General features: G+C 44.7%; 2 protein-coding genes across 5 annotated transcripts in view; one reads left to right on the forward strand and one right to left on the reverse strand.

Moving 5' to 3' along the window:
• Mcph1 (microcephalin 1) overlaps window positions 1-27741 on the forward strand; it is a 202087-nt gene that overhangs the window by 85203 nt on the left and 89143 nt on the right. For all 4 annotated transcript variants that reach the window (XR_015048686.1, XM_085844145.1, XM_085844143.1 and 1 more), the window contains one exon: window positions 1036-1113. Coding sequence is in view for 3 of the 4 variants with exons in the window: in XM_085844145.1 (XP_085700271.1) it covers window positions 1036-1113 (78 nt within the window). In the remaining variant the exon portion in view is untranslated. Of the gene's footprint in view, window positions 1-1035; window positions 1114-27741 lie in introns of those variants that run through there.
• Angpt2 (angiopoietin 2) overlaps window positions 3283-27741 on the reverse strand; it is a 49981-nt gene continuing 25522 nt past the window's right edge. The window contains exons 2-9 of the mRNA XM_021170483.3: window positions 26188-26343; window positions 22553-22674; window positions 17622-17854; window positions 15486-15616; window positions 11102-11203; window positions 10116-10282; window positions 6518-6648; window positions 3283-4252 (exon numbers count right to left, since the gene is read on the reverse strand). Coding sequence (XP_021026142.1) covers window positions 4092-4252; window positions 6518-6648; window positions 10116-10282; window positions 11102-11203; window positions 15486-15616; window positions 17622-17854; window positions 22553-22674; window positions 26188-26343 — 1203 coding nt within the window. The 3' untranslated portion in view covers window positions 3283-4091. The remainder of the gene's footprint in view (window positions 4253-6517; window positions 6649-10115; window positions 10283-11101; window positions 11204-15485; window positions 15617-17621; window positions 17855-22552; window positions 22675-26187; window positions 26344-27741) is intronic.

Consider the following 27741-nt stretch of genomic DNA (forward strand, 5'->3'; position numbering starts at 1 on the left):
CCTTCCTCTCCTCCCTCCCTCCTTCCCTCTGCTTATCTTCCTCCCTCCAATGGCATTTGGGCAATAAAAGTTAGGAGAAAACAGAAAGACAGTTAGATGACAAAGCATCCGTGACCACAGGGATCTAATTGAAACTGTGGTGTTTTCTTTGAATGGGGTTCCTGGGAGCATAACTTGCTGTTTCCCATGTTCTCCTCTACTCTCATGGACTGTCTTGAGCTCAACACCCTCATAGATATGACTTTTGACTCTCAGGTCTTGTGCTTGTCCCCACCCTCACCCCCCTCTCTGGGCCATCCCCCACAGTCCTACCCTACCACCACCTCTGCCAGCCCGGCACCACGACCACAAATGCACCTCACCCACTTTTGACACAGGCTCTAGAGTTCACAGTCAGCTCCCTCTGCTTGAACGACTTGCACTTTACCAACTGAGCCATCTCCCCAACCCTCGAGCCATTCCTTCCTTCCTTCCTTCCTTCCTTCCTTCTTTAAAGCTCATAAAACTGTGGGATGTTCATGGAAGATTCTAAAGGGCAATTTAAAACTTAGATTTCTAGCACACAGCATATCACATAAAAAGCAGGATAGTGTTTAAGTATTTGATTTCACTAGGATGTTGTGTTAGAACTGTCAACTTGACAGGATGTGAAATCACCTACAAGCTTCCAGCTGCTGCCTTGATTTCCCAGCCTTGAACTGGGAGCCTCAGCAGCCTTCTCTGCTTCTTACATTGCTTCTGTTGGGTATCAGGTGTTGGGTATCAGTGGGTGAAGCCACCAAGCTGGGTACTGGCTTTCGTTTCTAGCCACACTGGGGTGTTTCTCTTAAGATGTTTGCTAATGGCTGGAACAGGCACTGTGAAGTGTCCCAGAGTGCCCTGGCTTTTGTGTGGCTGATTTCAGACCCTTGGAGCTCATCGATGCCAGGCTTTTAGGGGGGTTGCTTTTGCTCTGATCAAAAGTGACTCCAACCTACTACCCAACAGTCTAATCAATCTATGACTGATATTCTCTGTGTGCTATGTTTCTCTTAGGTACTGTTGTCTTTAGAGTTTGGTCACTGGATTTCTGAGGAGCCTTTTGAACTCTCCAAAACCTTCCCTGCAGCTCCGGTAAGTCAATGCTGCCTAACAGTGGTAAATGCAACATGGTCCTCTTAGGAAACTGTTAGGATCATAAACTTGGCACCATAGGTTAAGAGAGGTCTCATTCAGACAAAAAGGATGTCATCCCAGAAATGAATGACATCTGTTTATTTATTTGTGACATCACAAGTGAAAACTTGAGGAAGACACTTGAAAAGTGCTGTGAGAAATGTCACCTTGAAGAGTGTCCCCTAAGCCAGGCAGTCCAGCACACAGGAAACAGAATTGGGTGGATTGCTGCAAGCTTGCTGCTGTCCTGGGCTGGAGAGTGAGACCTTTCCTCAAAAAAAGGATTTTTAAAACTAATTAATTATGAAAGCCTATAGGGCTGTGCCACTCTTAAGCCTAATGCTAATACAGATAAACCTGATAGATATAAAAGCTGTGGCCGGCCAGCATTGTGATGGGCTGTGCAGCTCTTAAGGTTAATGCTAATACAGATAAAACCAATAGGTATAAAAGCTATGGGCTGCCAGGATTGTGATGTAGTCTTTATTTTGATATCTTTCCTATGCTCCACCTTATGAACTCTCAATTATTTTAAATATTTGCTAACTGAATTCTAACTTCTCAAATAATTAAGGTTTGACTGGGAGCAGGGGCTGTACAGAAGTCAGCTTTCATTTCCAAACGTGTTGATTGGTTTGAGATAGTTAATCTGAAAAGATGAGTCTCTGAAAGACAGTGGCTGTTCTGGCTGTCCCCTGTGCTCTTGTGTAGCTGTCCAAGTGGGCCTGCACAGGGACCAGCAGGAAGCTGACCTCTGACCCCAGTCGCTCGCTCATCTAGCCCATCGCATTGTTTCTGTTTTCATTTCAAGATTACTGTTTTGATTTCCTTTCAGCTTTGTAAATGTTTTCTTAAGAACAGAAAAAAAAAAATTCCTCCCAGTAATTCTGTTTATTTAAAATACTGTGTAAGGAGCTGAGGAGTAAAGTGGAAACCGTACTTCTTGCCATTCTCTGAGCTAAGAGAGAAGGTGTAACTCTTAGCAGCTCTGTTTAGCCTCCATCTTCCTGCATCCACTGCTGCCCGCCCTTCCTGGGTGACCATTTTTGACCGTTTCCCACCTCAGTTCTTGCTGTTGTGGTCATTCAAGAAACATACTGCTGTTTTGAAGCTCTGGATTTTTTTTGGGTTTTTTTTGGTGTCACATGTTTTAACTGGGTACAAAGCCATGTTGGCCCTGTGGACATTTCCTAAATGTAATAATAGAAACAGTGGTCAAAAGGCAGGGACAGAGTTCTTTACTCTGGAGTTAGCTGGCAGGAAGTGAACGTGGCAGAAGAGAAGAGCGCCTTGGCTACCCCGAGCACACACCAAGGCTGTGTGAAAGGAGATGGGTTAAGGCATTGGTTCTCAGCCTGTGGGCAGAGACCTTTTGGGGTCACATATCAGCTATCCTGCAATCAGATACTTACATCACTATTCGTAACAGTAGCAAACTTACCGCAATGAAATAATTTTATGGCTGGGTGTCACTACAACATGAGGAACTGTGTTACAGTGTCACAGCATTAGGAAGGCTGAGAACCTTTCATTATAGAAATAAATTTAAAAAAAATAGCACCTAGAAAGGAAGGACGGACAGATGGATGGACAGACAGACAGACAAGGAAGGCTACAGGAGAAATTACACTAGTGCTCTGTACAAGTGTTCATTGCTGCAGAGGCCACTCTGCAAGCTTAGGAGGGTTAGAACAGAGGAGTTAAGGTTTGACAGTTCTAAGCATAAAGTTGTGTTCTGAAACTTTTTCTAGGGGTATCTGGTTACATTGTGAGCAGGACATTTTGGCTTTACGTTCTGAAACAAGCTTTCAGTTTGTTTGTTAGTGGGTATTAAAAATGTTACTGAGGCAAACTAATTTTTTCTAAAAGTTAATTCAGAGAATCACGGCTTTGTAGATGTCCAAGGTAGGGTGATTTTCCTCGACTATAAATTAAGTTTTAGCTTCATTTTCTAAAATATTATTTTGTTAAATTAGGGAGCACATCTCTAGGCTAGAGCACTTTGCTCAATGGTGGAAGTTCTTCTTCATGAAACAGCATTTTCGTCATTAACAGCAATCTTCCTTGTTACAAGACACGGGTGTGTGTGTGTGTGTCTCTGTGTGTGTGTGTCTGTGTGTGTGTGTGTGTGTGTGTGTGTGTGTGTGTGTGTGTGAGACCAAAGAACAAAATCGTAAATATTATCATAAAAATTAAACATAATCACCTCAACTAATAACTTATATTTAATTACTAAAAATACCTTCATATTTAACAGCCAGGAAGAAAACAAAATAGTACAGTCTCCGCTTTCACCAATGTGGCGCTTATTTGGTGGTTATTCCAGAGATGTGGGCATTTTTGCCATATAGTAAATAGTAGCCAGCCATTAAAAACTAAGCCATCAAGATAGGTAAGTGTGTTGTTTTCAGATGAACATGTAAAGCACCCAAGAGGAAAACAATGAACTGTGTGCTTCTCCAGATGATAACCTGTGCCCACCACTTAGAAGTCCCTGGATACTGGCTGCCACAGTGCGAGGACACGGCCTTGTCATTGTGACAGCCGAGCTGTGTATGCATTCACTCTAGAAACCGTGCTTAGAGGAATGTGGTCCCAAGATTTATCTGCACCATCTAAGTGTTCTGTTTTCCAGTTATTTACTGCTGAACTCCCACGTAACATTCTTCCTTGTGACAGAGTCTGCACGATGTCCTTCTGATTCTCAGCCACAACCTTCCCAGAAGTGTTTCACCAGACCGCAGTGCCTTTGGGTTTCCTTTGGTTGGTTAGCGGTGCAGGCTTAAGTGATGCGCTTCAGTCTGGTACACACAGACCCTCCCCACCCCCAGGAGCACTTCCTGATGTGGAAAGGGGCTGCTATGCATTGGTGTCTCTCAGTGCCTTGGAGATAATCTTTGGATGCAGCAAGTTCTTCTGGTAGTGTAGGCAGGCATTTAGAAATCTGCTGGCCGGATCATCATGGTTGTGGCCTTGAGCGAGTAGCCGGACCCCTTCCAGTAGTACCACTTGATACCGTTGAACTTATTTGTATTCTGTTTTTGTGGGTAGTACTGTCCATTCAAGTTGGAAGGACCACATGCGTCAAACCACCAGCCTGTGAAAGTGAAACACAGAAGCAATTAGGACTGGGTAGCTACACCCTGTCTGCAGGACTTAGCTGGGCACACACACACACACACACACACACACACACACACATACAAGCCATGGTGTGGAAAGAGCCACATTGATTTGTTACTCCAGAAACACAGACTGCACACCAGTGCAATCCCAGTACTGTGGTAGCATGAGTTCTTACACATGCCCTAGCTGTTTTGTGCAGAACCCTTGCTACATGAAGAAATGTCGGTCAGTGCTGTGTGAAAAGCTATCATCCACAGTGCATTGTGGGGTGAAGACATGGTGAGACTGCTGGCAGATGTGGGTAGAAGGTGGGCCAAGTGGTTCCCATTCCCCTCCATCATGTATATTTGTTTGGAACAGAAGCCAAGTGTGTCTAGCTCTCTGGGGAGCTAGGGAAAAAGGAACCTTAATACTACAAAGTGTGGTACTGAGGGAAAGTCAGGCAGTAGTAAGGATCTTTCCCGTTGAAGCTCCAGAGTCTACCCACAAATAGGAGCATGGCAGGCAATGGGATTCACCATATGAAGGAGAAACCTAGACGATGTACTAATCTGAATTTATCTTTAAGCCCCAAGTGGGAGAGACACTGGTTGTATAATATTTGTTTCTTTTTAAATCCAGAAAACAACAATGAGTAGACAGTAAAGAATGTGGGTGAAACACCAATTCTGAGGTCACCTCAGAGACACAGTATTCAGAGGGTAGCGTCTCTTGAATATTTTCCCCCTGGCCCCTACCACTTGGAGACACCCCTAGCTGTTGATTCTGAGAAATGGGAATGTATAAAAAGAGCCTGTGTTGTGTAAAACCCTAGGGCTGGGGAGAAGTGTCAGTCACAGATCTGCCTTAGCCTTTGGGCACCATCGGAGTCATTGCTCCTGTGCACTTTTCCACGGGCCACCTTCCCTATGGGCCAGCCCATGGCTTGGAACTTGGCCTCTTACAAGCCAGACCTCCCCACTTTCCCTCCCCTGGCTGCTTGCCTCCTCCCGAGTCTCTCCCAGCTCCATTCTCAGCCCTTAAATCTTGAACTGGGTAAATAAATGAATTGTGTCCTTGGTTGGGAAGCAGCTCTCCTGCTCTCTGGAATAGCAGCACACGGGTGGTCTGAGAACAGTCAGCCTCTCCAGAGAGGTCTAAGTGTGGGAACGAACAGCAAGCCGGCTCGGGATCAGGGGTGCTGTGGCCCCAGAACCTACCCCTACCCCGACTGTCATGTGGCTTTAAAGACAGCTGTAACAGTGAGATGAGCGTCTAGCCCCCTTTACAGAGCAGTTCGATGGGGTTCTCTCCTTTGAAAAATTACAACTAATGGAGAAAACTCATGCCACCAAGTGGCCAATCTGCCTCCCCAAGAATCCAGGATCTGCCAGAGAGTGGGACCTAATTCTTTCATGAAATTTCAATTTCTAAATTTCACTTCATGAATATATCCTCTTGTTACTGTTGCTGCACGAATTCTTTACTAAAGAGCAGGCATGGTTCAAGCTTAGATCTTTTACTTGTCTTAGAAGCTTTTATTCATATAATTTAATTAATTTTATTTATTTCTGGTATGGAGATCAGAGAATTGTAAGGAGCAGTTCTCACATTTGGCCATGAGGAACCCAGGATCAAACTCAGATGTCTGGCTTGTCTGACAGCAAGCATGTTTACCCACAGAGCCATCTCACAGGTTTGAGATAGAGTCTCATCAAACCTTGAACTCATGGATTCAGCTAGACTAACAGGCAAGCCAGCCCCAGCGCTGGAATTGTTGCACACCACATATTCAGCCTTTGTACAAGAGTGCTACAGACCTGAGCATGCACATGGCAGGCACCTTACCCACTGAGCTGTCTTCCCTAGCCCACTTTCTTGCTATATGTAAGCATCATTGCATGAAAGAGGCAGCTGAAAAGCCCTGGGCTGGATATTAAACAGAAACAAAGCAAGATGGAGCCAAACCCTTCTCTTTTCATCTGGTCAGTGGGCCACTTAATGTCCCCTAGCTCACTCCCAAGCATCCTGAGAGTACACTGTCATCCTTGTGACAATTCCAGTTCCATGCTGTGTCCTCATGTCACACTTGAGCTAAAAGGAGGCCCAACCAATGAACTGGTAGGCAGATGGCTTGTCTTCTTACGGAAGTAAGGCCGTTCATTGTCAGGCACTGGTTCCAGTCTGAGCTCTACACTGCCAGTCTTCTATGCTAGGCAGCTGTTCTTGCCAATTCAAATAGGGAGAGTTGCCTTACCTCCCGAGAGCATCTGGGAACACTTGCAGATGCATTTGTCATTGTCTGAATCCTTTGTGCTAAAATCACTTCCTGGTTGGCTGATGCTACTTATTTTGCCTGCAGTCCCCGTGAGTCCCGTAAGGTGAATCCTGGAATGTGCAAAGGAAAAAATAAAAATTGTAACGGGCTAGGATTGTTGATTGGCCGTAGTGGAAAATTTCTCGTGGTGAAGAATTCCATTCTACAGAGTGCACTGGGGCCAGTCAGTACACTCCAGTGCCCACTCCGTACAAAATACTTTGTACTGGTATAAACAGGAACCAACTTATCATCAAATCCTCTGACAAAGAGGGAGGGATGTTTTCATGACAACTTCAACACATATTGCCTGCACCAGCATCAGCAGACCTTAATGGGGCCTTGTAATTCATTATCCCCCTGCATTCAGATGAACAGAAGGCATCTACAGAACAAAGGGGCTTCTCACAGACCCCCACCCCCAACCACCACAGTCCCCAATGGCTACTAGAGTGACCAGATACCTTCTCTGTAGTCTGAAGAGGTAGGAGTTGGGGTGGAGAGGCTAGAAGACAAGGAGTAGGTGAGGAGTTTGGGGTAGCCCCTATAGCTGCTTTGCCTTGATTCTGGAGACTGGTATAATAAACCTGTCTGACCTCAGGAAGGAAGTAAATGTCAGTGTCCAGACCCCTGGTCATGGACCACACTGTTAGACTGTTGCCCAAGTGTGGTCCTCAGCAGCCAACTGTGCCAACAAGGAGAATCTAAGGGTTGGGATAAGCATAATCGCTTTAATTACTATTTTATTTTGTTTTGTTTTTAAGGCAGGGTTATACACTGTAGCTTAAGCTGGCCTGGAACTCACTAAGCAGCCTCGGTTGACCATGAACTTGTGGCAGTCCACCTGCCTCAGCCTCCCAAGTGCTGGCGTTACAGTCATGGATGGCCATGCCCAATCAGAACATATAATTCTCTAAAATGTCACAAACTGCCAGTGGTCAGATGTTTCAAGTCAGACCAGAGCTGGGTCTCACATAATAGGGTAACGTAAGGATGTCCTTTTGGTGTTTTGGCATGCCAGTAACCAGCTCTGGCAAACTAGCAGGCTGAATCCCCATGAGCTAATGTGATGTAGATGCAAGAGTCTCTGGGCTAGGATGCCATAAGGGGAAATCCTACATGGTGACTGCAAAGTGTCCTTTGAGCCCCCAAGTGTTCTCTTCTTTGTAAAGCTCTCTGTCCTTGCCATCTACCACCTTGGGAAGATTCACTTGTCAGTATCTCATGTGGGAACAGGCAGAGGAGAGGGAGAGACCACTGTCCCAGGCTCTGCCACATGTCTTTACAGTGAGTGCTCAAGGCAGCCCTAGGACACCAGCTGCAGTGTGTGGAGAACTAATCCTTGTGTGCTTGGGAACCTGAAATAGATTTCTTTCTGACATTTACCCATCCTTTAGATCCCCACCCCACCCCACCCAACCAAGGTTTGTCTTCCTTTTCAGTCTCTTGTCTTCTTTGAAGGGTCAGTTCTCAGGAGACTCATTAAATGTCCTGCAAAGGCAAGTAATGTCAGAAAGAAAGCTATTGTTATTAGTCTCTCTTTGAAAGATTATTCAATCTTAGAGCCTTCTGGAGGCCTACCAGACAAAAGTACATCCTTTCAAATATGTTATTAAGAACAGTCTTGAGTTGGCCATGACATTGCTCATACCTACAATCCTAGCATTTGAGGGGTGGAGGCAGGAGGATCAGAAGTTTGATGTCATCTTTGGCTACATAGCAATTTCAAGACATGCTCAGGCTACACGAGACGCTGTCTTGGGAATCAAGAGAAAGAAAGAGAATGGGGTGGCAGGGTGTGAGCAGGCAGGCAGACACCTGTCTTCCTTGGTGCCCCTTTCTCGTGCACTCCTTGGTTTCCTGCTTGTTCTCCTTGGTGGGAAGCACGTCCCGCTCTGAAGCTTGGCTTACTCGGCACTTACTCAGGCATTACTTACAGAGTACTTAGCCGTATTAGCATCCTCTTAATTAGTGTAGCAAGTTTTTATGGATTATTATTGTTTTACATTTCCAAGTAAACTAAGCCTCAAAAACCAGTGTTTTGTTTTTTTTTTCAAATAGCATCTTCAAAATATGTTTGCATTTCCAAAAGAACCTTAGCTTACCATATTTTTATAATGTCATTGTGGAAGGGTGAGGACCCATGTAGTAAAATCTCCTTGTGTAAACGGGCAAACTCTTCATCTCTGTGTTTCTTTCTTTAAAAAAATTAATTCCTCTATTGTAGACTCCTAACTGTTGCCAGTTAAGAAAATATTTAGCTTGGAGATAGCACAATGAAGACCACTGTGCCTTGGAATCCATTGACTTCTGGACTCTGGAGTCCAGCAAGACCGTCTGGGTGCTGGGGTCCTGCTTGTCTTCCCATGCACCCACCTCCAGGGAATCCTGATCTTTCTAAAAGGTCACCGACCATTCCAGTGTCACAACAGGCTCTGTCTGCTTTGAAAACAGCTTCTGAGGAATCGACACCCACTGTCTGTAAAAAGCAGACTGTTCCTGGCAGCACGTAGCTCTCAGGTCAGACCCCAGGCTCTGAGCTGGCTTCCCTGTGCTGTCCACTGTGACCTCCCTAGAACACCAGCCAAGGATGTTATAGTCAAGCTTCCTCTCCACGGGGCCTGGGCGCCACTGAGATCGAGGTGGCACTGTGGGCCATGACTTTGTTTCTGGAGGGCCTGTTGTGCGTCATCTGTCCTCTGTGGCTTCAGGCAGGTCTGCTCTGTGCTCTGTGGACACAAGCAGTGGGTGCCCAGATTGTTTGGACGCCTGCGTCCCGCTGGGCTCACACACCTGCTTCTTTGGTGCCACTGTCATGAGCTTCCTGACCAATGCCCCCATAGGACCTGGATTTGAGTGTAGCACCGTGTAGAGAGATTCCAGCACCTCAGCCATGTCTTTCATTGTCCACACAGAAAGCCAAGTCCTTGGTGTTCTCCTCCCTTACAGCGCTTTCCAGCCAGCGGGTGAGTGTGCTGTCAGGCTCGCCCGTGCGCTTGGAACATGTGAGGTTGCTGTCAGCAGCCAGATGGGGATGAGCCGACATCCAAGGAGGTGCTATGACTCAGATGTGTGTTCTGCACAACTGTTAGCTGTGTTTGACCTTCAAAACACGGGCTCACTTTTAATTTAATATCTTAGGTAAGAAGATGGTATGCCCCAGGTGTCTGTCTGTCCTTACATACCGTATCTATCAAACAGCTATCTCATTACACATGGCCTGTCTCGAAGCATCTCCACTCAGAACACACACAGGAAAGCAACAGATGCAAAACTGCCCTCCCAGTTTTCTGCACATTGTCTAACCACAGGCAGAAAGCTATGATCTACCTGTCTGTCTCAATGATCTATCTGTTCATCTTTCAGTCCTAGGGACTGAGTTTAGGGTCTTGACCATGCTAGGCGAGTGCTGCTCCAGTGAGTTAACATCACTAGCCAAAGCTAGGATTTTGAAACTAGAGAAACTGAGAGACGGTGATGCCCCCGAGAAGCAGCAGTTCCGTGTGACTCAGTCGCGGCTCCATGACAACTTGCTTACCTGTAGTTGGACTCTTCACCAGAGAGGTAGAAGTGATCATACAGTGAATGTGCCTCGTTGCCTTCCCAGTCCTTCAGCTGGATCTTAAGCACGTAGCGGTGCTGACCGGTCAGCTGGGAGACAAACTCGTTGCCCAGCCAGTACTCTCCCAGAGGGCTCCCGAAGCCCTGCGACCGAGAGAGTAGAGTCAGTCCGCTGTTTGTTCTTGTGTTTGGAATCTATCACCTTAGTACCATCTTAGGTCAGAAGATGGTACTCCTAGCCCTGGGCTGTACAAATGCAAGGTCTTGCACACAGGAAAAGATTAATTTTTTTATTTAATTTTGAGAGAAAGAAGAGGAGTTGTAAATACATGCCACCATGGGCCTGCGATGTCACCAGCACCTTGGATGTTAGCTGTACTCTCTGCCTTATTTGGGGTAGGCTTCCCTTTCACCACTGTGTTATTCCAAGACCAGCTGGTCCACAGGGGTCTGGGTAGTCACTTGTCCTTGTCTCCCCTTGTGATAGGATTACAGATGAGAGCTGATGTGTTCAGCCCTATACGGGTTCTGGGGATTCAAAATCAGGTCCCCACACTTGCACAGCAAGCATTTTATGCATGAATTTTAAGGACCTGAGCTGTTCTTAGAAATATTACTGTTACATAGCTAAAGCCACTGGGATAACCATGAACAGAGATGCTGTTCTTGGGAACAGCCAGACCAACCTGGGTACCATGAAACGTAACTATAGTAGTGACATTTATGCTGTGGAAGCCTGACAACAGAGCAGCTTACCCAGTGTGCTCTGTATTACGTTTCAGTTCCTTTGACTGCGACGTTTTTTAAGAGAGAGAGAAACGGCTGGGCACAAAGAATCATATCATAAGTAACTTCTTCAGAAGCCATCGGTCACTTCTGAATTTGTGTTAATTAAAAGTTCTGAAGAACTTGGGAAATTAGCGTTCCCAAAGGAAAGTACTTTCTTAGTGCATACTTCCTTACCTCTTTGTATTCTTTCCATGTCCTCTGGAAGTCCACACTGCCATCTTCCCGGTGTTGGATGACTGTCCACCCTCCACCACCCACGTCCATGTCACAGTAGGCCTGCAGGAGAAGCACACAGTTACTGCAGGCTGAACATTGCTGACCCAGGCCGGTACAGCAGCAGTGTGTTCCCAGGGGGCTCTGTGGTAACCAGTGGAGTCAATCGTTGCTGTCGGGTCTTTAGAGTGATTTTAAAATCAAACCACATGACACACTGGTGAAAAGGAACTTCCTGCTCTGGCTGTAGAGTCCCACGCCATAATTGTTTTTGAGAGTGATTCCCTGTGCCTGGGAGACTGGCAGATTCTCCTCAAATCCCATATCTTTAGAAAAACACAGACTTGTGTTCTTAGCACTGACAACCCTCGCTGCTGGCTACACCCCGTGTCCATTAGCTACAAGGTACCAAACTCCGGCCATGTTTTCCTGCTGTTGGGCTTCCTTTGTGTGCAGAGAAAGCCAGTTTCTCCTCCCTGTGAGGGCCTGGGGGAAGGGGTTTCTGCAGTGCCAGCACCATGTGACCCAGCTTGACCAGGCAGCTCTGTCTGACACAGGGGTTTGAGTTCAGGCTTCTACACACTTCCCTTGTTGCCTGTGGCATTTTTCCCCAGTATTTTATTTCTGCTTTTAAACTGCCTCAGTGGTCTTTAAAAATTTTGCCTGGAACACAAAATTCTTTGGGCTTGAATGTTTAATTTCAACTCAGCTGGAGTTTTATTGTAAAAATTAAAACCCCCTGAAAATAAGATTATATAAATACTTTTCAATTATGAGATTACAGTAGAACCAAAAGAAAAAAAAAGTTTTCCAGAAAATAAGATAATTTCCCTAAAGCATACATGGTAGAAATATTAGGCTTCCCAACCAGTTGTGAATATTCTTCCTTTGTTTGGTGCCATGGTCTTTGGAGACCTAGGAGGACCATTTTTGCAGGGTTAACTTTAATATAGCAGCTCTGTGTTTGTGATTCAGAGCTAAAAGTGCCATGCGAGCCTCTCACCCTTTTTCTTCATATTGCCTATAAGGAACTAAACCCAAAGGAGTCCATACTGTCCGCCATGTTGTTGTCCTCTGTCGGACATGGTCCTTGAGACCATCAGTGGACTGCCTTACTGAGGCCTCTCTCCACCATTATTCTACCTCCCCACAAAGATCCTGGGCTCCTGTTTCCCTCCGCAGTGACTTGAGTTTAGAAAGGCCTGATGGCATGAAATAGAATCACTGTGTCCTCGGTGTAACTATTCAAAAACACATGACAGACTTGCTGGAGGAACTCTCCTGGTTATCACAGGACAGATTTGCTGAAGGAACCCCCGGTTGTCACAGTGTATAAGGGATGGTTTGTGTAGTTAACCACCGCGTTTGACTCTCTTGTGTGCAACTTGTCAGATATCTCACACGAGTTACCTGCCATGTCGCACCACTCTGAAGTCTAGAGATGATTGATTTGACACAGGTTCGTTTGGTCAGTCACAGGGCCAATAGGTGAGAGGAATTTGAATATGGTCTTCTTGATTCCTGTGTTGTATCTTTTCCATGGCAACATGCTACTCAAAACAGAGAAATTTGAACCTTTTGATAGGCGGGCAGATTAACACTGAAGTCAGTTCATGAGGAATCCTTCATCTTATTTGCCTGTGATCAACCAGATGACCAGTGCTGCACCGTTTTACACAGTGTCTTATAAAACCTCACGTGGGGCACTAGGGTAAGGACCCCATGGCTATGCACACACATTAACTCCCCAGGATCCTAAGTGTGGTAAATGGGAAGAAATGTTTGTAGTGAGCCCACCCTTGCTCTAATATCTGATTCCTTAGTGTTAAAATCTTCACAGTGCACTCAGTTGCCTGATGGTATTTAAAGCAGGCTCTTTTCCTGCCTAGAGGATCATTTTATCTTGTGGGAGTCAAAAGCAAGAGTCCCAACGTTGCGGGTCACTGCTACTATATAAATAAATTGCATGAACCATGTTTCTGTTCTCTTTGGATCCATTAGGGAGCATGTCAAAGTTACTAGAACATTCTCAGAATACTTTGTCCAGCTTTTTAAGAAGTGAAGAACAAAGCATTCGTGAGAAACAGAGAATTACGGTTCACTGGGTTGTGAAATTTGAAAAAAGAGATAATATTCTTGTAGAGAATCCACACGGTCAGGAGATGCTCAGTAAAAATATTGACAAGGATCAGAACAAGATCTGAAAGGCGGCAGCAGCCAGGCCAGGGCACGGCCACTTCCGTTACAACAAACCTGGGGGTACTGAGTGCTTTTGATTTGCATGCCTGTGCTTGGCACAAGGACCCAAGGCCTTAAGCTGTTCAGCAAGTGATGCTTGAGTTAAGTGCTGTGCTCCAGCTTCAGGCCTTGGAGAAATGAATAAATAACAGACGCCCATGGCACTGAGAGTCTTGTGCTGAGCAGTCTGGGGAAGGAAACAATTGTGCTTCTAACTAGCAAAGCACATGCCTGTGCTTCTCACGGACGCCCTATGCAGTGTGTAGCCTGCACACATACACAGAAACCTAATGTAAATGCCATGTTTACTGAATTATTAAACTGATCTAATGCAAAGCTGCCATACTGAAGCCTTTGATCTAATTTCTTAGAATTAGATGGCCATGCCCACTGTGACCTCTTGTGCAGGCTTCATGTATCATTTATGCCAGGGCCATCTCTGGTACTATCACACCCTGGAAGGTGGGGTGATGGGGCAGTAACATAAGATCACACTGTCTTTTATAGAACCTCAAGTCTAGGGGGAAGTTTAGAAGTAACAATACAATACAGCCCAGTTATTTTAATTTTTAAATCTTTTTTAGTGGGGGAGGGGGCGGTTAGGTCGGGTGTGAGCATGCATGGGTGTGAAGGGAAAGCATGCAAGTAGGGGTCAGGACAATTCTCCCCTTCCACCTGGTGACCCAGGAGTCACACTGAGGTCACCGGGCTTACATGGCAATCACTCTCACCCACTAGGCTACCTCACCACATGTAGACCAGGCATTTTAGAAAAGAACTCAAGGTTTTGAAAAACTTACTATTTTTCAATGTAAATGGCCATGTAAATGGATTTCTTTTTACTGAGAATATCTAAAGGGATTATAAATCTTTCTATAACCGTGACCTAGACACACGATCCAGAGCACTGGATCTTCACATCTCCGTCAAACTGTGAGGGCACCATGATGTCTGGCAGGAAGAGTGTTCCCAGAGCAGTGTAACTATGTGACAGCATGGTCCCAGATCCACAGTGTTTACAGCCTCTGCTACTCCTGTCCCTGTTATCACCAGGCCAAGAGCATGGCAGGCATCTAGTGACAGACACCATAATGCAAAAACCTGTCTGTGCTGGCAAGCTGCGTAGCAGAGAGTGGAGACCCTCAGTCTGGGGTTGCTAGATTTTTGTCTGCAGCAAGCTGTATGGCTTCTCCCCTCCTCCCAATGATCTGATTCTAGGTAACCAGGGACATTAACTGATTTTCAAGGTTGGTTTAAAGCAGCATGAGTGAATTATATTTCTTTGGAAAATATTATTCTAAAGAGCACAATATTTGTTTTTTAATTCATAATCAAAGTGTATGATACTGTTTCAGATTCCACATCTTTAAACTCTTAAGCGCATGTACTTTTCTTTGATACCATGTTAAATAATGGAGATAATACTGAGTTCAAAAAGATGCTACTTCCAGGAGCCTCTGGAAATTTCTACTTTGACACAGCTTCCCATGCATGTTTGGAGCTGGCGGCATCCTGGTATGAAGCAGGATAGACACTAAGGTCCTGGAGCTACGTGCTCTGCTCAGCCCTCGTGCAGTTTAAAGAAAGAGTGGCCAGTAGGACCAAAGAAGTCCATCAGAGCAATAAAAGTATTCTTGCTTTGTGATTTTCTTGAGAAAAGGTTTCACTCTGCTAAGTACATGCCTATCTACGTTTCTATGATGAGAAGGGAAATGTGTGCAGATCAGGGCCTCCTGAACAGTTGTGTTGGGTGTGGTCTCAGTGAGCTCTCTCCAAAATGAAGTATAACTGTTGCTTAGTAAAATGATCAAAAGACAAGCTCTGGTTAATCCAGCCTCGGTTTGGAGAAGATATATTCATTAAAATTAATGATATATCAGAAACTTGGGGGAAACACCTGAGTGTGTGCATCATTTCAATAGGACATGTGTGTTGGGGAAGTTAGAGCTGCAGACCATCTGCTCAGCATCTGTGTTCTGTACTCGGCAATGTCAGAGCCCTCAGTGTGAGCCTGGGAAGAGCACGAAGCATGGATGCTAAGGGGCTCCTTGGCCCATGCAGTGATACAGCAGAGCCCCCACAGCTGTCATGGGTCATCATGTCTTACCTTGATCTCCTCTGTGGAGTTGGGGAAGGTCAGTGTGTAGATGCCACTGGTGGTGAGTCCTGACTTGAAGATTTCCGCACAGTCTCTGAAGGTGGTTTGCTCTTCTTTATGGACAGCAACCGAGCTCTTGGCTGTGTTTAAAAAGGAGCAGGCATTGAAATGGGGTTTTTGAGTGGAGAGAGATACCTGTTATTCAGGACATAGACATTTGTTCTCATGTAAGCAAGACAGACTCAATCATCTTGATTTGCTCTTGAAGTATGTTTGCTGTCAGTTTGGAAAATTAGTACAAATAGCTCTTGCTAACTGTGTGTGTGTGTGTGTGTGTGTGTGTGTGTATACACGTGTACCATGATGTAGATGTGGTAGTCAGGGGACAATTTTCAGGAGTCAGTTCTCCTTACACCATGTTGTTCCTGGGGATTTAAACATTGAACATTGGTTTTTGGTGACCAGCACCTTTATCCACTGAGCCATCTTGCCTGCATCTTATTCCCTTTTAAAATCAACCGTGTGTAACGTGGGTACTTCATAATGAGCTGCAATAAACCACTCCTTTAAAATATTTCCTTTTTGACTAGACTTGGGCAAACATTGTAAAAGAACAAAGGGAGACCCCTAATTCCCTCCACTATCACCCTAGGTCCCTTTGACGGTTTCCCACTGAAGTTGGAATGGACACACGGACATTCCTTGTATGTCTGAGGCTTAAGTCTTTAATCTTTTGTAGAGTATTAAATGAAAGTCTGAAAAGTGGGCTCGGTGTTAGGTCAGAGTACTTGCTGAGCAAGCCTGAGGTCTAAAGTTTTTATATTTAGCACCCATATAAAAATCTCCAATGTGGCAGCACGCACCAGTAACCCTAGTGCTTGGGGCTAGGAGACAGGATTACTAGAGCTTGTTATCTGTCAGCCCAGCTCTGGTTCAATGAAAGACTCAGAAGACACTCGGCATCTTCTCCTGGCCTCTGCCTGCATGCCCAGGCACACATGCATCTCCACAGGCACCAGACCACACATAATCCAGTACCAAATGACAGACTTAGTGTTCTCTGGTGTTGAGTAGCTGTGGCATGAGAGTCTGTACCTTTGTGGAAGCACAATACCTACTAATCTATATGTTTAAACTCTTTAAGTCTAGACCTTATATGTCAATAAATTCCCTCCAGATTCTAATTCTGCCGTTACTGTTTCAACTTCCTGTTCTTCCCACAGCCACCCAACCCACCCATCCCACACCTCTCAAGCACCAAATGAGGGGACATCGTGAAATAAACCAAAGTAAGAATGAGGTCAAACCAGTTAGGAAAAATCCTACAGATAAACATTACAAAGTTAGTATTACATCTTTAATTAATGACTGGAAAATCTCATCTTCCCTCCTTCACCCCCCAGGAACTAAAAGAAGCTAATTGTCAAAATTGTAGCGAGGAAGGCTAAACATCTTTCAGGGTATGGTCAGCAATGGGAACTGGTACCTCCTCGGTGCCAACCATGGCCCAGACATGGGCAGTGGGGGCCTCTCACTTATGTGTCTAGCCTTCCCGTGGGCCCAGGGCAGTGTGCCCATTTGAAAGCCAATGGAAGAAAGATTGACTGTGGCTTCCTAACTTGTGGCTTCCATCTGACTGATAAGGGAACTAACTCAAGATGAGAACTCTGCAGCCTTGAATCACCACTATCCTTGGGGGTTGGGGACATAGCTGTCGGTACAAGACTTACTCTGCAGTCTGAGTTCTAGAACTCACATACAAAATACAAAGCCAGATATGGCCACCCAGCCCTATGTTCTCAGTGATCAGGATGTGGGGATGAGCAGATCTGTGTGGCTCCTCATGGAGCTCTAGGTCTCTACAGCCAAAATGAATGGCACCTAAGGACAGACACTGGCCTCTGGAAATACACATTTATACATGTGCCTATGACCATGAACCCAAACTGGGTCAGTCCTTGGTAATAAGTATTTAGTATAATACATGGCTTCCCCTCTCCCTCCCCCCCCCCATTCTCTTTGACCCCTCAGTGCTTGGGCCTCTGCTGAGACTCTTGTACTGCAGACGGAGTACCCAACACAGGCCGTGTTGGAGTGTTGAGGTTTCACTGACCGTAGGTCATCGGCAGGAAGAGCACTACTCACAGTTGGGTGATGACATCATGGTCAGCAAGCTGTTGACGGTCTCCATTAGGTCATGCTGCTGCTTCTGAAGGAGCGAGTTGTTAACCGTGGCTGTCACCAGCTTTTTCTCCAGCTCGTCAATGACAGAGCTCTGCTTGGACACCAGCACCTGGAGCTGGTCCTTCTGCTCCTTCATGGACTGTAGCTGCTCGCTGTGCTTGCCCTCCATGTCCAGAACTTTCTGTTCTAGGAAGCTTACGGGGGAAGGGGTTTGTAAGTGAAGGGCACTCCGCATGAACGTCTCAAGGCCTTGCCAGCCAAGTGCATGATAAAATCTCACCCTTTCCAAAGCCAGTAAGCCCTGTCTCTGTTCCCCGGACTTTTGTGCTGCCGAGGTGTTTGGTTAAAACACAATATAAAGTGGGAAGATTTACGGACTGGAGGTGCGGCTCAGTGCTTAGACACACTGGCTGCTCTAGTAGAAGACCTGGCTTCAGTTTCCAGTAGCCTTATGGTCTCTCACAACTACGTATAACTCCATGTTCTGATATATAGTGTTGAACTATATATATGTAGCTAACTTCCATAATCCCAGTTCTAGAGGATCCGATGTCCTTTTGCAACCTCTCCAGGAACCAGACACACACACATGATGCTCATATCTATGTGCAAGCAAAAGCCTCTATACAAAAAGGAAGCTTTAAGACAAACAAACAGCAAAGACAAACTTTTTTTTAAGTAGGAAGATTTCTCATGGCCCAATGAAACCTTTCAAATTACCAAAGTGAGCTATTTAGGTGTGCTCGTGCAAGTGGGTAAACCTGACGGAGTATGCAGTGGGGCCTGTTCAGGAGTACACTGGCCCTAGGCCATATACTGTGCCGGCCACAGTTTCTGGGGAGGTGGCATTATTCCAAGCCCCGCTTTCAGACTGCTTTTCTTGAGTATGAGCGGCGAGTTTGAAGTAGACCTTTGCGTTGTGTGTTACCTTTCTCCTAAAATATTTACATTTTAATATGAATCATCATAACAGCAACTACACTCTCGATACCATGTGCCAGATATTCTTCTATGATGGAGGTGCATGCAATCCTCTGGCTTTATGATATTAAGTGACTTACTCAGTTGTGTATTGGTTCCCTCATCTGTAAACGGGGTTAATATTACCCACTGCAAAAGGCTGGTCCAGGGAATAAGTGAATGTAAAAGTATAAACAGACTGGTGGTTGACAGCTAAGATGTATTATTTATTACCAGTATCAATATTATCGTCTCACGTTCGAGGAAAAAAATGAACAAAAATACAATTTAGACACAAAAAATCACATGCCTACAGACACACCCAGGTATCTGGTGCCAGATCTTCCTTATGCTAAACTCCATGTTGGTTGTTTGTTTGTGGTTTGTGGTTTTGGTTTTGGTTTTGGTTTGGTTTATTTGAATCCATTTTTTCCTCTGGGGAGTGTAGCCAGCCTGTCTCTTATAGTGGGTGCTCAATGCCTACAACCCGAGCAAGCCCCTTGAAAAGCTGCTTAAATTTTTCTTGATAAAGTTATGCTATATAAGTACCAAAAATTGTATTAATGTTGTTATAGTTATTTCTAATCCTATGGTAAAGATTTATAAAGATGCATTACCACTCACAGATTCAGTTAAGAGTATACTGATTTTTAACTGGAAATTATTCCTGTATAGTAAACTGGAGAAAACAATTCCAAGTGCATAGGATTACAGTAGTGTGAGGCATTTAAGCCTGTGAACTACTTCTAGGAACAGACTCCCGCAGTAAAGGCCTATGGCAGCTGCCCTTGTCAGTGGGGTGAATGAAAGAGTGGAGAAACTGACTGTGAACCTTTCCTCTCGGTACATGCACAGAACTAGTGGCTGCTTCGTGCTTCATGGCCCTGGTACTGAGCCCAGCATTCCTTAGTTATATCTAAAAGGAAAGAGACTGATGAAATGACGCGAGCACAGTAAACGTATCTTCAACCCGTGAATCTAAAGGTGCCGTAGTGTTGATTTGGAGGGAAATGTTCATCACAAATATTTTTGGTTTTGCGTGAATCTATAAAGAAAGCAATTTTACTTTGAAGAAATTTTAAAGATTGTTGGAAAACCATCTGTGGAATGTGGAATGCCCCATATTTTTTTCCCCAGTCATATTTTTAAAAATCTTAGACTGGTCAGAATTGAAGGCAGGAAACACCCATCAAGAGATCTAACGTCATCAAGGAACTTTCATGACGTTTTTGACAAGGAAACCGTATTATTCCAGCCCATGTCTGTAACAAAAGAGAAGACAGTTTCTGCAGCTTATAAGATTCTTGTTCCTTCCGTGTGGTTCTTGTGACTGATGGGTTTTTATGGCATCAAGCTTTGTGTACCCGTCCCCAGGAAGGCAGCTCCAACAAGCAGCGCCTCGGGTCCATTTTCTTTCTTTTTTTTAACAGTTGAGGTTGTGAAGCACTGCTGATCCCGAGGTGTTAGATATGTGTGGCAAGGGGCTTTCATGGAGAAACTCCGGGATTTAATCATAAACTCGAAGTGTTTGTAATTATTGAAAAGGCACATTATTTATTGATCCAGGTCAGTTAAACTGGGAGAACTGTGAAGGACTTAAGAAAGGGGCGGCCTGCCTGAATTACTAGAAACCACAGCAAGCTGGTAACACTGACTGGTAACACTGATCTCTATAGCAAAGCTCCTTGCTTTACACAGCAATCGGGGCATGTCTTTCGAGGAATTTTAAAATGTAGCAGAAGGTTCTGTGTATTTCAAATCAATTCCCTTGTGTAGCAAATTCAGTTCCTACCGTGGGTAGAAAATAAGGAGCACGAGTTGAACTTTTCTGGGGAAAAAGGCAAACACCAACAGTGGATATAGTTAACCCTTGACGGCCACTAGCTTTTCGTCTGGATATAATCATACTAGACTTAAAGTACTTGAGGAGTGCATCCATGCTAAACGTGTACCCTCTTTTTTGTTATTACTCCCTAGATAATACAGTAGAATTTTGAGCACAGTTGTTACGTCATCTTTTTATTATCTGTAAGCAACATAGAGACAGTTTAAACTATAGAGAAGGATTAAGTAGGCTATGGGGCCATCTGTCCCATTTTATATAAGGCAAATAAGTATCCATGGACACTAGTCTCCAAAGTGGATTATAGATTCAAGCCCCTGTGCATCCTGAATGATGGGAGAGTTTACAGAGAAGACATTGGGTGGCGTGGTGGGTATATTGACATGATTTTAAAGCCTCGGGAAGAAATGTGTTCAAAAAATGAGCCGTGCCTCGTTTCTGGGAGGCTGTAAGAGTTACCACCAGCATCCACAGGAGACCTGCCAAGCGGAGATAAGATTGTTTACATCTCAGTTACCATCTTGAGTTCTCATCTCTTACCGTGCAGAAGGGAAATTTAAAATAGGAAAGGAAACTGGTCAGATAAGAAAAAACAATCTATTTGCTTTTCCATCTCCTAAATAAAAGTGAGGGTAAACCTGGGGTTACCCAGAGAACACAAAGAATAATGCAGTTTAGTTGTTGATTAACTCTGAGGATGATGTGAGCCCATCTTCATCCCCTTTTCTGGATAAAGAGAGAGGTGTGCGGTTTAGACCATTCTCCATGTCAGACGCAGTCTCGATTGAAAACAAGGAAAGAAGTCCCTGGTACATTGTAAAACTACTCTCCAGTGTCCCCTAGTAGAATGAACATGGGGGAAAAAGTTTGCACTTGTATAGATTATCTTGAAGGTTTTTAAATATTTAAATTTCAATGCAATTATGTATCACATAATTAACTTCTCCTTTTGGTTTATTATAAGCTTTTAAAGGTATTTACTGGTGTGTGCATGCAAGTGAGTGAATGTGGGAGGGGGGTGGCAGGGATAGACAGGTTCCACTGCGGCACGTGAAGGTCAGCGGGCAGTTTGGTGGAGTTGGTCCTCTCCTTCCGAGTTTATGTGTGTTCTGGGAATTGAACTCAGGTTGTCAGGCTTGTCTGACCAGCACTTTTACCTACTGAGCCATGTCTCCAGGCCTCACCATAAGTTATAAAAAGGAAGTATGACCCAACAGAGAAGACACTGTTCCTGCTTTCCTAGTGTGGGTCATCTCACTAGAGACAAGATCCCCACCAGGCATGGTGGTGTGTGCTTTTAATCCCAGCCCTAGAAATACAGAAGCAGGAATATCTCTTTAGTCCAAGGATAACCTGGTCTGTATGGTGAGTTTCAGGCAAGCTGGCACTACACAGTGAGAACCCCCAACCAAAGGCCAAGAAATATGATTGCAGGCAATGTTACTTCACAGCCCAGCTAGTATTTGGTGTAGATTAAACCTCATGATGTTGAGGCAATTTGGAAGATTCCTGACAGAGTCTTTTTTTTTTTTAACTTGTGTTATCTTCTCTTTTTTTATTTTTCATTTTTAATTTTTTATTAGGTATTTTCCTCATTTACATTTCCAATGCTATCCCAAAAGTCCCCCATACCCCCCCAACTCCCCTACCCACCCACTCCCACATCTTCCCCTGTACTGAGGCATATAAAGTTTGCACGACCAATGGGCCTCTCTTTCCACTAATGGCCGACTAGGCCATCTTCTGATACATATGCAGCTAGAAACACGAGCTCCAGGGGGTACTGGTTAGTTCATAATGTTGTTCCACCTATAGGGTTAGCTCCTTGGGTACTTTCTCTAGCTCCTCCATTGGGGGCCCTGTGATCCTGACAGAGTCTTTAAAGGCCTAGAATGAGAAACAAAATTCAGGACTAATCAGGAGTTTGGGTTCTTTTCAGACATTCTCTCCAAATTCTCTCCTTGCCTCTTGTTCTCAGGGCTTCTGACCCATATATGCTCCAGGCAAATACATCATCCTAGGGAAACCATGCTTAGAGTCTAGTCACCCGAGGTGAGCTGCGTGTCTGGAAAGGTGACAGCATTATTACCTGTTCTTATTTTGTAGCTTGTTTATTTCACTGGTCTGATCCAAAATCTGCTTTTCCAATTTGTTGGTAGAAATAGAATGTTGGAGAAGCTGCAGCTCGAGTCTTGTCGTCTGGTTTAGTACCTGCATATAACAAACAGGATTACTGTCTGTCATCCTGAGTGGTGTGATGTAATCTTGGTTAGTGTTATGTAACGGTGTGATGTAATCTTGATGAATTAGACGTATGCCCTCACTCTTGATTCAGTCATCAAAGTGATCAGAAAGCATATTACTCAGTAGCCCAACTGCCTTGTCTCGACATGGTTTTTCTTGTCTTATACCATAGAAATCATAATTCTCCCTCATTTCCACCCCTCCCCCACTTTCCCCCGCAAACACAGCCTCTTCCAACTCTTCTAATATCCAGCCAGGTCCAAATAGTGCCACCCATTGGAGTACAGGTGTGGTGGCCGTGCACTACACCGTGGGTGATCTTCCAGTGCCAACGCAGTTTAAAGAAAGAAAAGAAGCATCCTGTCTTGCCAGCAGCCAGTGGCTACCAGAGCTCCTCAGTGAGGGAGGGGCCTAGAAAGCTTGGACATGGCAAAGGTTTTATGCCCATTAAAAAAACACGCCCAACTATGTTATCTTTTAAATCTCTTTGTAGTAAATAGTAAATGAGAAAATCCTTTTGAAGTAAATAAGGTCCGGAAAACATAGTATCAAGACATACATTATATTTCTCCTTCTGTAATATTTTACCTTTTTATGTAATGTAACAAATGGGGATATTATATAAACATCTTATGAATCAAAAGTTATAGATAAATTTTAAAAATTGTCTCAGCCTGGCAAGATGGCTCTGCAAATACAAGCACTTGCCACCAAGCCCGGTGACCTAAGTTCTCTCCCCAGAATAGAGCCAGCTCCTGCAAATTGTCCTTTGACCTACACACACACACACACACACACACACACACACAATGTGCATGTGCAAACCAAATAAACTTAATAATTTTTTTAAGTTTGTGAAATAATTTTGTTTTGCTCAGAAATATCTTTCTGTCAGTGGACAAAGCAACAAAGTGACATGGGTCCTTGTGTGAAAGTAAAAGCTAAGGGCTAGCCTGTCATTTCCCAGCTGATACCCACTTGGTAAGCCTTTTCTTTCTTCTGATCTATTTTTCTTGTTCCCACTTTAAAAGCCCTTCTTGCCAATTAGGGGATAATGCAATGTCAATATCCAGTGGAAGCCAGTGCTCCCCATTGTGTGGCTCTTTGGTGCCTGGCTGCCTCCCAGCAGGAAGAATCAGCTACTCACATCCTTGTGTGGTGTCACTCAGGATGTGATATCACCTGTTAATGGAAGTCTGACTCGTTGCCCAGCAACCAGGGACCTTGAAAAAGAATCATTGTTTGTGGGGGTCCTTGTCCTCAGCACAGCCCTGGCCTGTCTCACCATGCAGGTGCCCGGCATGTCTGGTCCTTGTCAAGCCTGGCTGAGGTCATAGTAGAGCGCTTCTGGAAATGAGCAGAGGCCCCAAGAGCAAAGCCACCAGTACATCTTTGGCCCCTTCTTTCTCTCTTCAGACATTCAATTCCAGTTTATTCTTTAAAGAATGGTGTCCTGAGAGAATCCATGAGAATTATAGGGTGAGGACAGATTTGGAAAGAGGTAGAGAAAGATGCCAATGGAAACCCGCTTGATTTAGGATTGATGTGTGTAAGTAAGAGGGGAGAGAGGATGGTGTGTATGTGGAGGCACATGTATACCATGGCACACGTGTGCTAGTCAGAGGGTACTGTTAGGACTTGGTTCTCTCTCTCTGCCTCATTGAGCAGGGTTTCTCTTCCTCTGCAGTGCTATCTGTTCTGGGCTAGTCAGCCTTCCCAGTCCTCTGGACAGTTCTGTCTCTGCCTCCCACCTTGCTTTAGGAGCACTGGCCTTGTGGCTGGGCACTACCACACCCAGCCTGTTTTACATGGGCTTGGGGCATCATGTTTGAGTGACAAGCGCTTTTACCCTCTGAGCCCTCTCACTGGCCTTCACATCGCTTTTCTGAAAGGGATAAACCTTAGGGTTCTGTATTAGCTGATGCTAAGTTGTTCTGGTCAGGTAATGGTTGTAAGGTCTCAGACCTCCGGCTATGTATGGTGTCTAATAATGGCACCCTGACAGTCTAGACTTCTTTTGCATATGGCCAGAAGTGTTCATGTTCTAGTTTAAACCTATTCCATGTCATCCGTAAGTGAGCGGCGGTTGCCGTCACCTGGATTGCGAGCCTACGTCAGCCTCTCCATGTCCTTCCTGGGGCTCACCCGTGTTGACCTGTTTATTTGGACCCTGCAGCTGTTTTCTCTCCATCCCTGGCCTGTTTTCCTGTTAGCCTCAGTCATAGGATGTCTAACTTCATAGTAGCACTTTTTAAATCCTGTGATCTTACACAGGATGTTACAAAGGTTTACATAGTTGTTCTGTGTCCTAACATTTTATTGCTTGTATCAGAAAAAAAACAAGAAATGCTGCATTGTCCTTACTGGATCTGTTGGAACAGCATGATAGCCCGGAGTTATGTCAAAAGCTGTGGAATGTCACTTAACCATTACTACTTTATTTTATCACTTGGCTTGATACATGGATTGTTTTCTTTCTAACCTATTATATCCCTTCATGTTAACATTTTTTAACAAGGAGGATTAAATCTTGGTGCCTTATGAACTGTGGAAAACGTGTGTTTCTTCATATTGTTCCTAAATGCCTGATGTTGTTGAAAGATAATAACCAAATAATTTCCTTACTCTGTTTTCCATGACACGTTTTGATCTACTGTTTTCTTTATAAAATCAGGCTTTAGAGAGGCTCTGGACGATCGTTGTCACCATGCTGGCCTTGTCTCAGGCTTTAAAAGCCTGTGGTTTCATGTATACGAGACCTGTTGTCTTTCACTGAAATCTAGCACTTGGTCGGTCCTCTTAGCTAAAGCAGCTGATGCGGTACTGAATACTGGGGTGGTTTACAGTGCGGACCCTCTTGTTTTTAAAGGATTAATATACCTCAAAGCACAATAATACTAACTTCTGAAGCTTCCACGAAGTATGATCAGGGCTCAGGAAGCCAACCTACAGGAAATTGTGCACCTGACCAGATTCACTCTCCCTTGGGGCTCTTGGCTCTGGATCATGCCCTGTCTGTGCCATTGCAGGCTGCCACCCTGTTCTGTCACTACTTCCACTATGAATCCATTCCACAAACAGGAATCTAGGGTTAGATTCAAGCACAGAGTTTCCAGATCTCTGCTTCATGGTTTCTAGTTAGTTCTCAGATATACAGAGCAGAACTTGGACATGAAGAATACTATCTAGAGTCTAGAAGAGGCCAATAAAGCAAAGGAAATTTTTCTTGGAGTATTAAGTTGTGGATAACATGCAAACAGATAGAAGGGTCCTGATAGAATAAATTAAACTTAGCCACAGTTGTGAAAATGAAAACCTGTTGGCTTCTCAAAGTCCTAACTGTTCTTTTACCCTGTGGTGATGAAGCCAACCCCTTCTTCCACAGCCAGTGTCTGTAGCTTTCCATTGTCAGACTGTACAGCCAGCCACAGGCACATGGTGTGTTAGCTGCTGTACCCAGGGGTTTCGCCTCCCACTTACTTGGGCTTCCACGTCAGTCAGTTTCCGAGTTTGTGCTGCTGTCTGGTTCAGCAAGCTGGTTCCAATCTCTATCATCACAGCTGTCTGGTTCTGCACCACATTCTGTTGGATCTCCACCATCTCCTTCTTCATGTTGTCCTGGATGTAATTCTCCAGCTAGGAAGGAGCACATGACAGTCATTAGTCATATGGCTAGAAGCCTGGTTCCTAAATATTTGTCATTTGCCTTCTTATCTAAAGCATTAGTTATTTACAGTTTAGTAAGGTGGCTCTGCGCCAGAGGCACTCGCTCTGTTGCTTGACCCTTGGCCTGTTGGACACCGATTTCCTTGAATGTAAGGTAGCAGCATTTCCAGGAGGTCAGTTGACGACCTCAAGGAGGAGACCATGCTCCTGCACCACTGTGGATGCGCTACTCGGTGCTTAAATATTTAGTTTCCTTCTTAAAATGGTAATCCAGTGATGAAAGCTATTAATTGTCCCAAATCATAGCTCAAGAACAAAAATTGTCTTTATTCTTCTTGTAAAAGTACAGTGTATTTTACATTAAGCTGAATATGAGAGCTGTTTCTAGTGTCTTTCTTTAAATTTGACAGTTTCTACAGAGGACCTTTGTATTTACAGAGTCAGTCATCAAAGTTCCTCCTAAAACATCAACCGGTGATTCGATCCTCTGCCTTTAAGAGCAAAGGAAGTGGGGGCTGGAGAGGTGGCTAAGATGGTTAAGAGCACCGATTGTTCCATTTCCAGCACCTACATGGCAGCTCACAACTGTTTGTAACTCCTGTTGCAGGGATCTGACACCCTCATACAAACATGCATGCAGGCAAAACACCAATGTACATAAGATAAAAATAAGTAATTTTTAAAAAATTCACCTAGTTGTTTTGTTTTTTGGGTTCTTTTTTGGTTTTTTTCAGTAGCAAAGTAGTATAGGGGGAGGAGGGTTCTTCTCTGAGTGTTCAAGGGCTTCCTTGTGGGTGGGACCATATTGTGTCCCATGACGGGTGTCATGCAGCCCGTGGATTCTTAGTCTGAACTGTAATAAATTTGTGGTTCCCACTGTGTGTTTGCTCTTGGCATTGCCCTGTCCGTGGGCCTCCCACTCTCCACACAGTCTGTCTGGCTAGCTAGCACTCACTCCTTGCTGACTGGTGTCCTTTGGTTATTGAGCAACTATTGACTCCAGCAGTGTGACACATTCTAACACTCTCTGGTCATTTATGAAAGCATGAAGGCGAAGCCTGCACTACTGTAAAGCTGCAATAGCTGCACGCAGCAAGCGGTCTGCCCTCGTGTGCTGGCCTCTGCTGACCCTCAGCAGGCCTGTCCCCAAATCTTAGTCTAGTGCCCTTCCTAACAGATTCCTTTTCCCTCTGCTTTGGCTTTTGGTCAATTGGAAATAGCCTGCCTATAGGATTGCATGGGCAGCAGTTTACATGTATGAGACAGGGTCACAGCCAAGTCATCTAGAGCTTCATGCTTACTTCCTGTCCACACCAAGCAAAGAGATGATTTACAGAGATACATTCTAGGAGTCTCAAACTAGGAAGA

This window comes from Mus caroli, unplaced genomic scaffold (genome assembly GCF_978045245.1).
Source record: "Mus caroli unplaced genomic scaffold, Mus_caroli_1 scaffold_10, whole genome shotgun sequence".
Taxonomy (NCBI): Eukaryota; Metazoa; Chordata; class Mammalia; order Rodentia; family Muridae; genus Mus; species Mus caroli.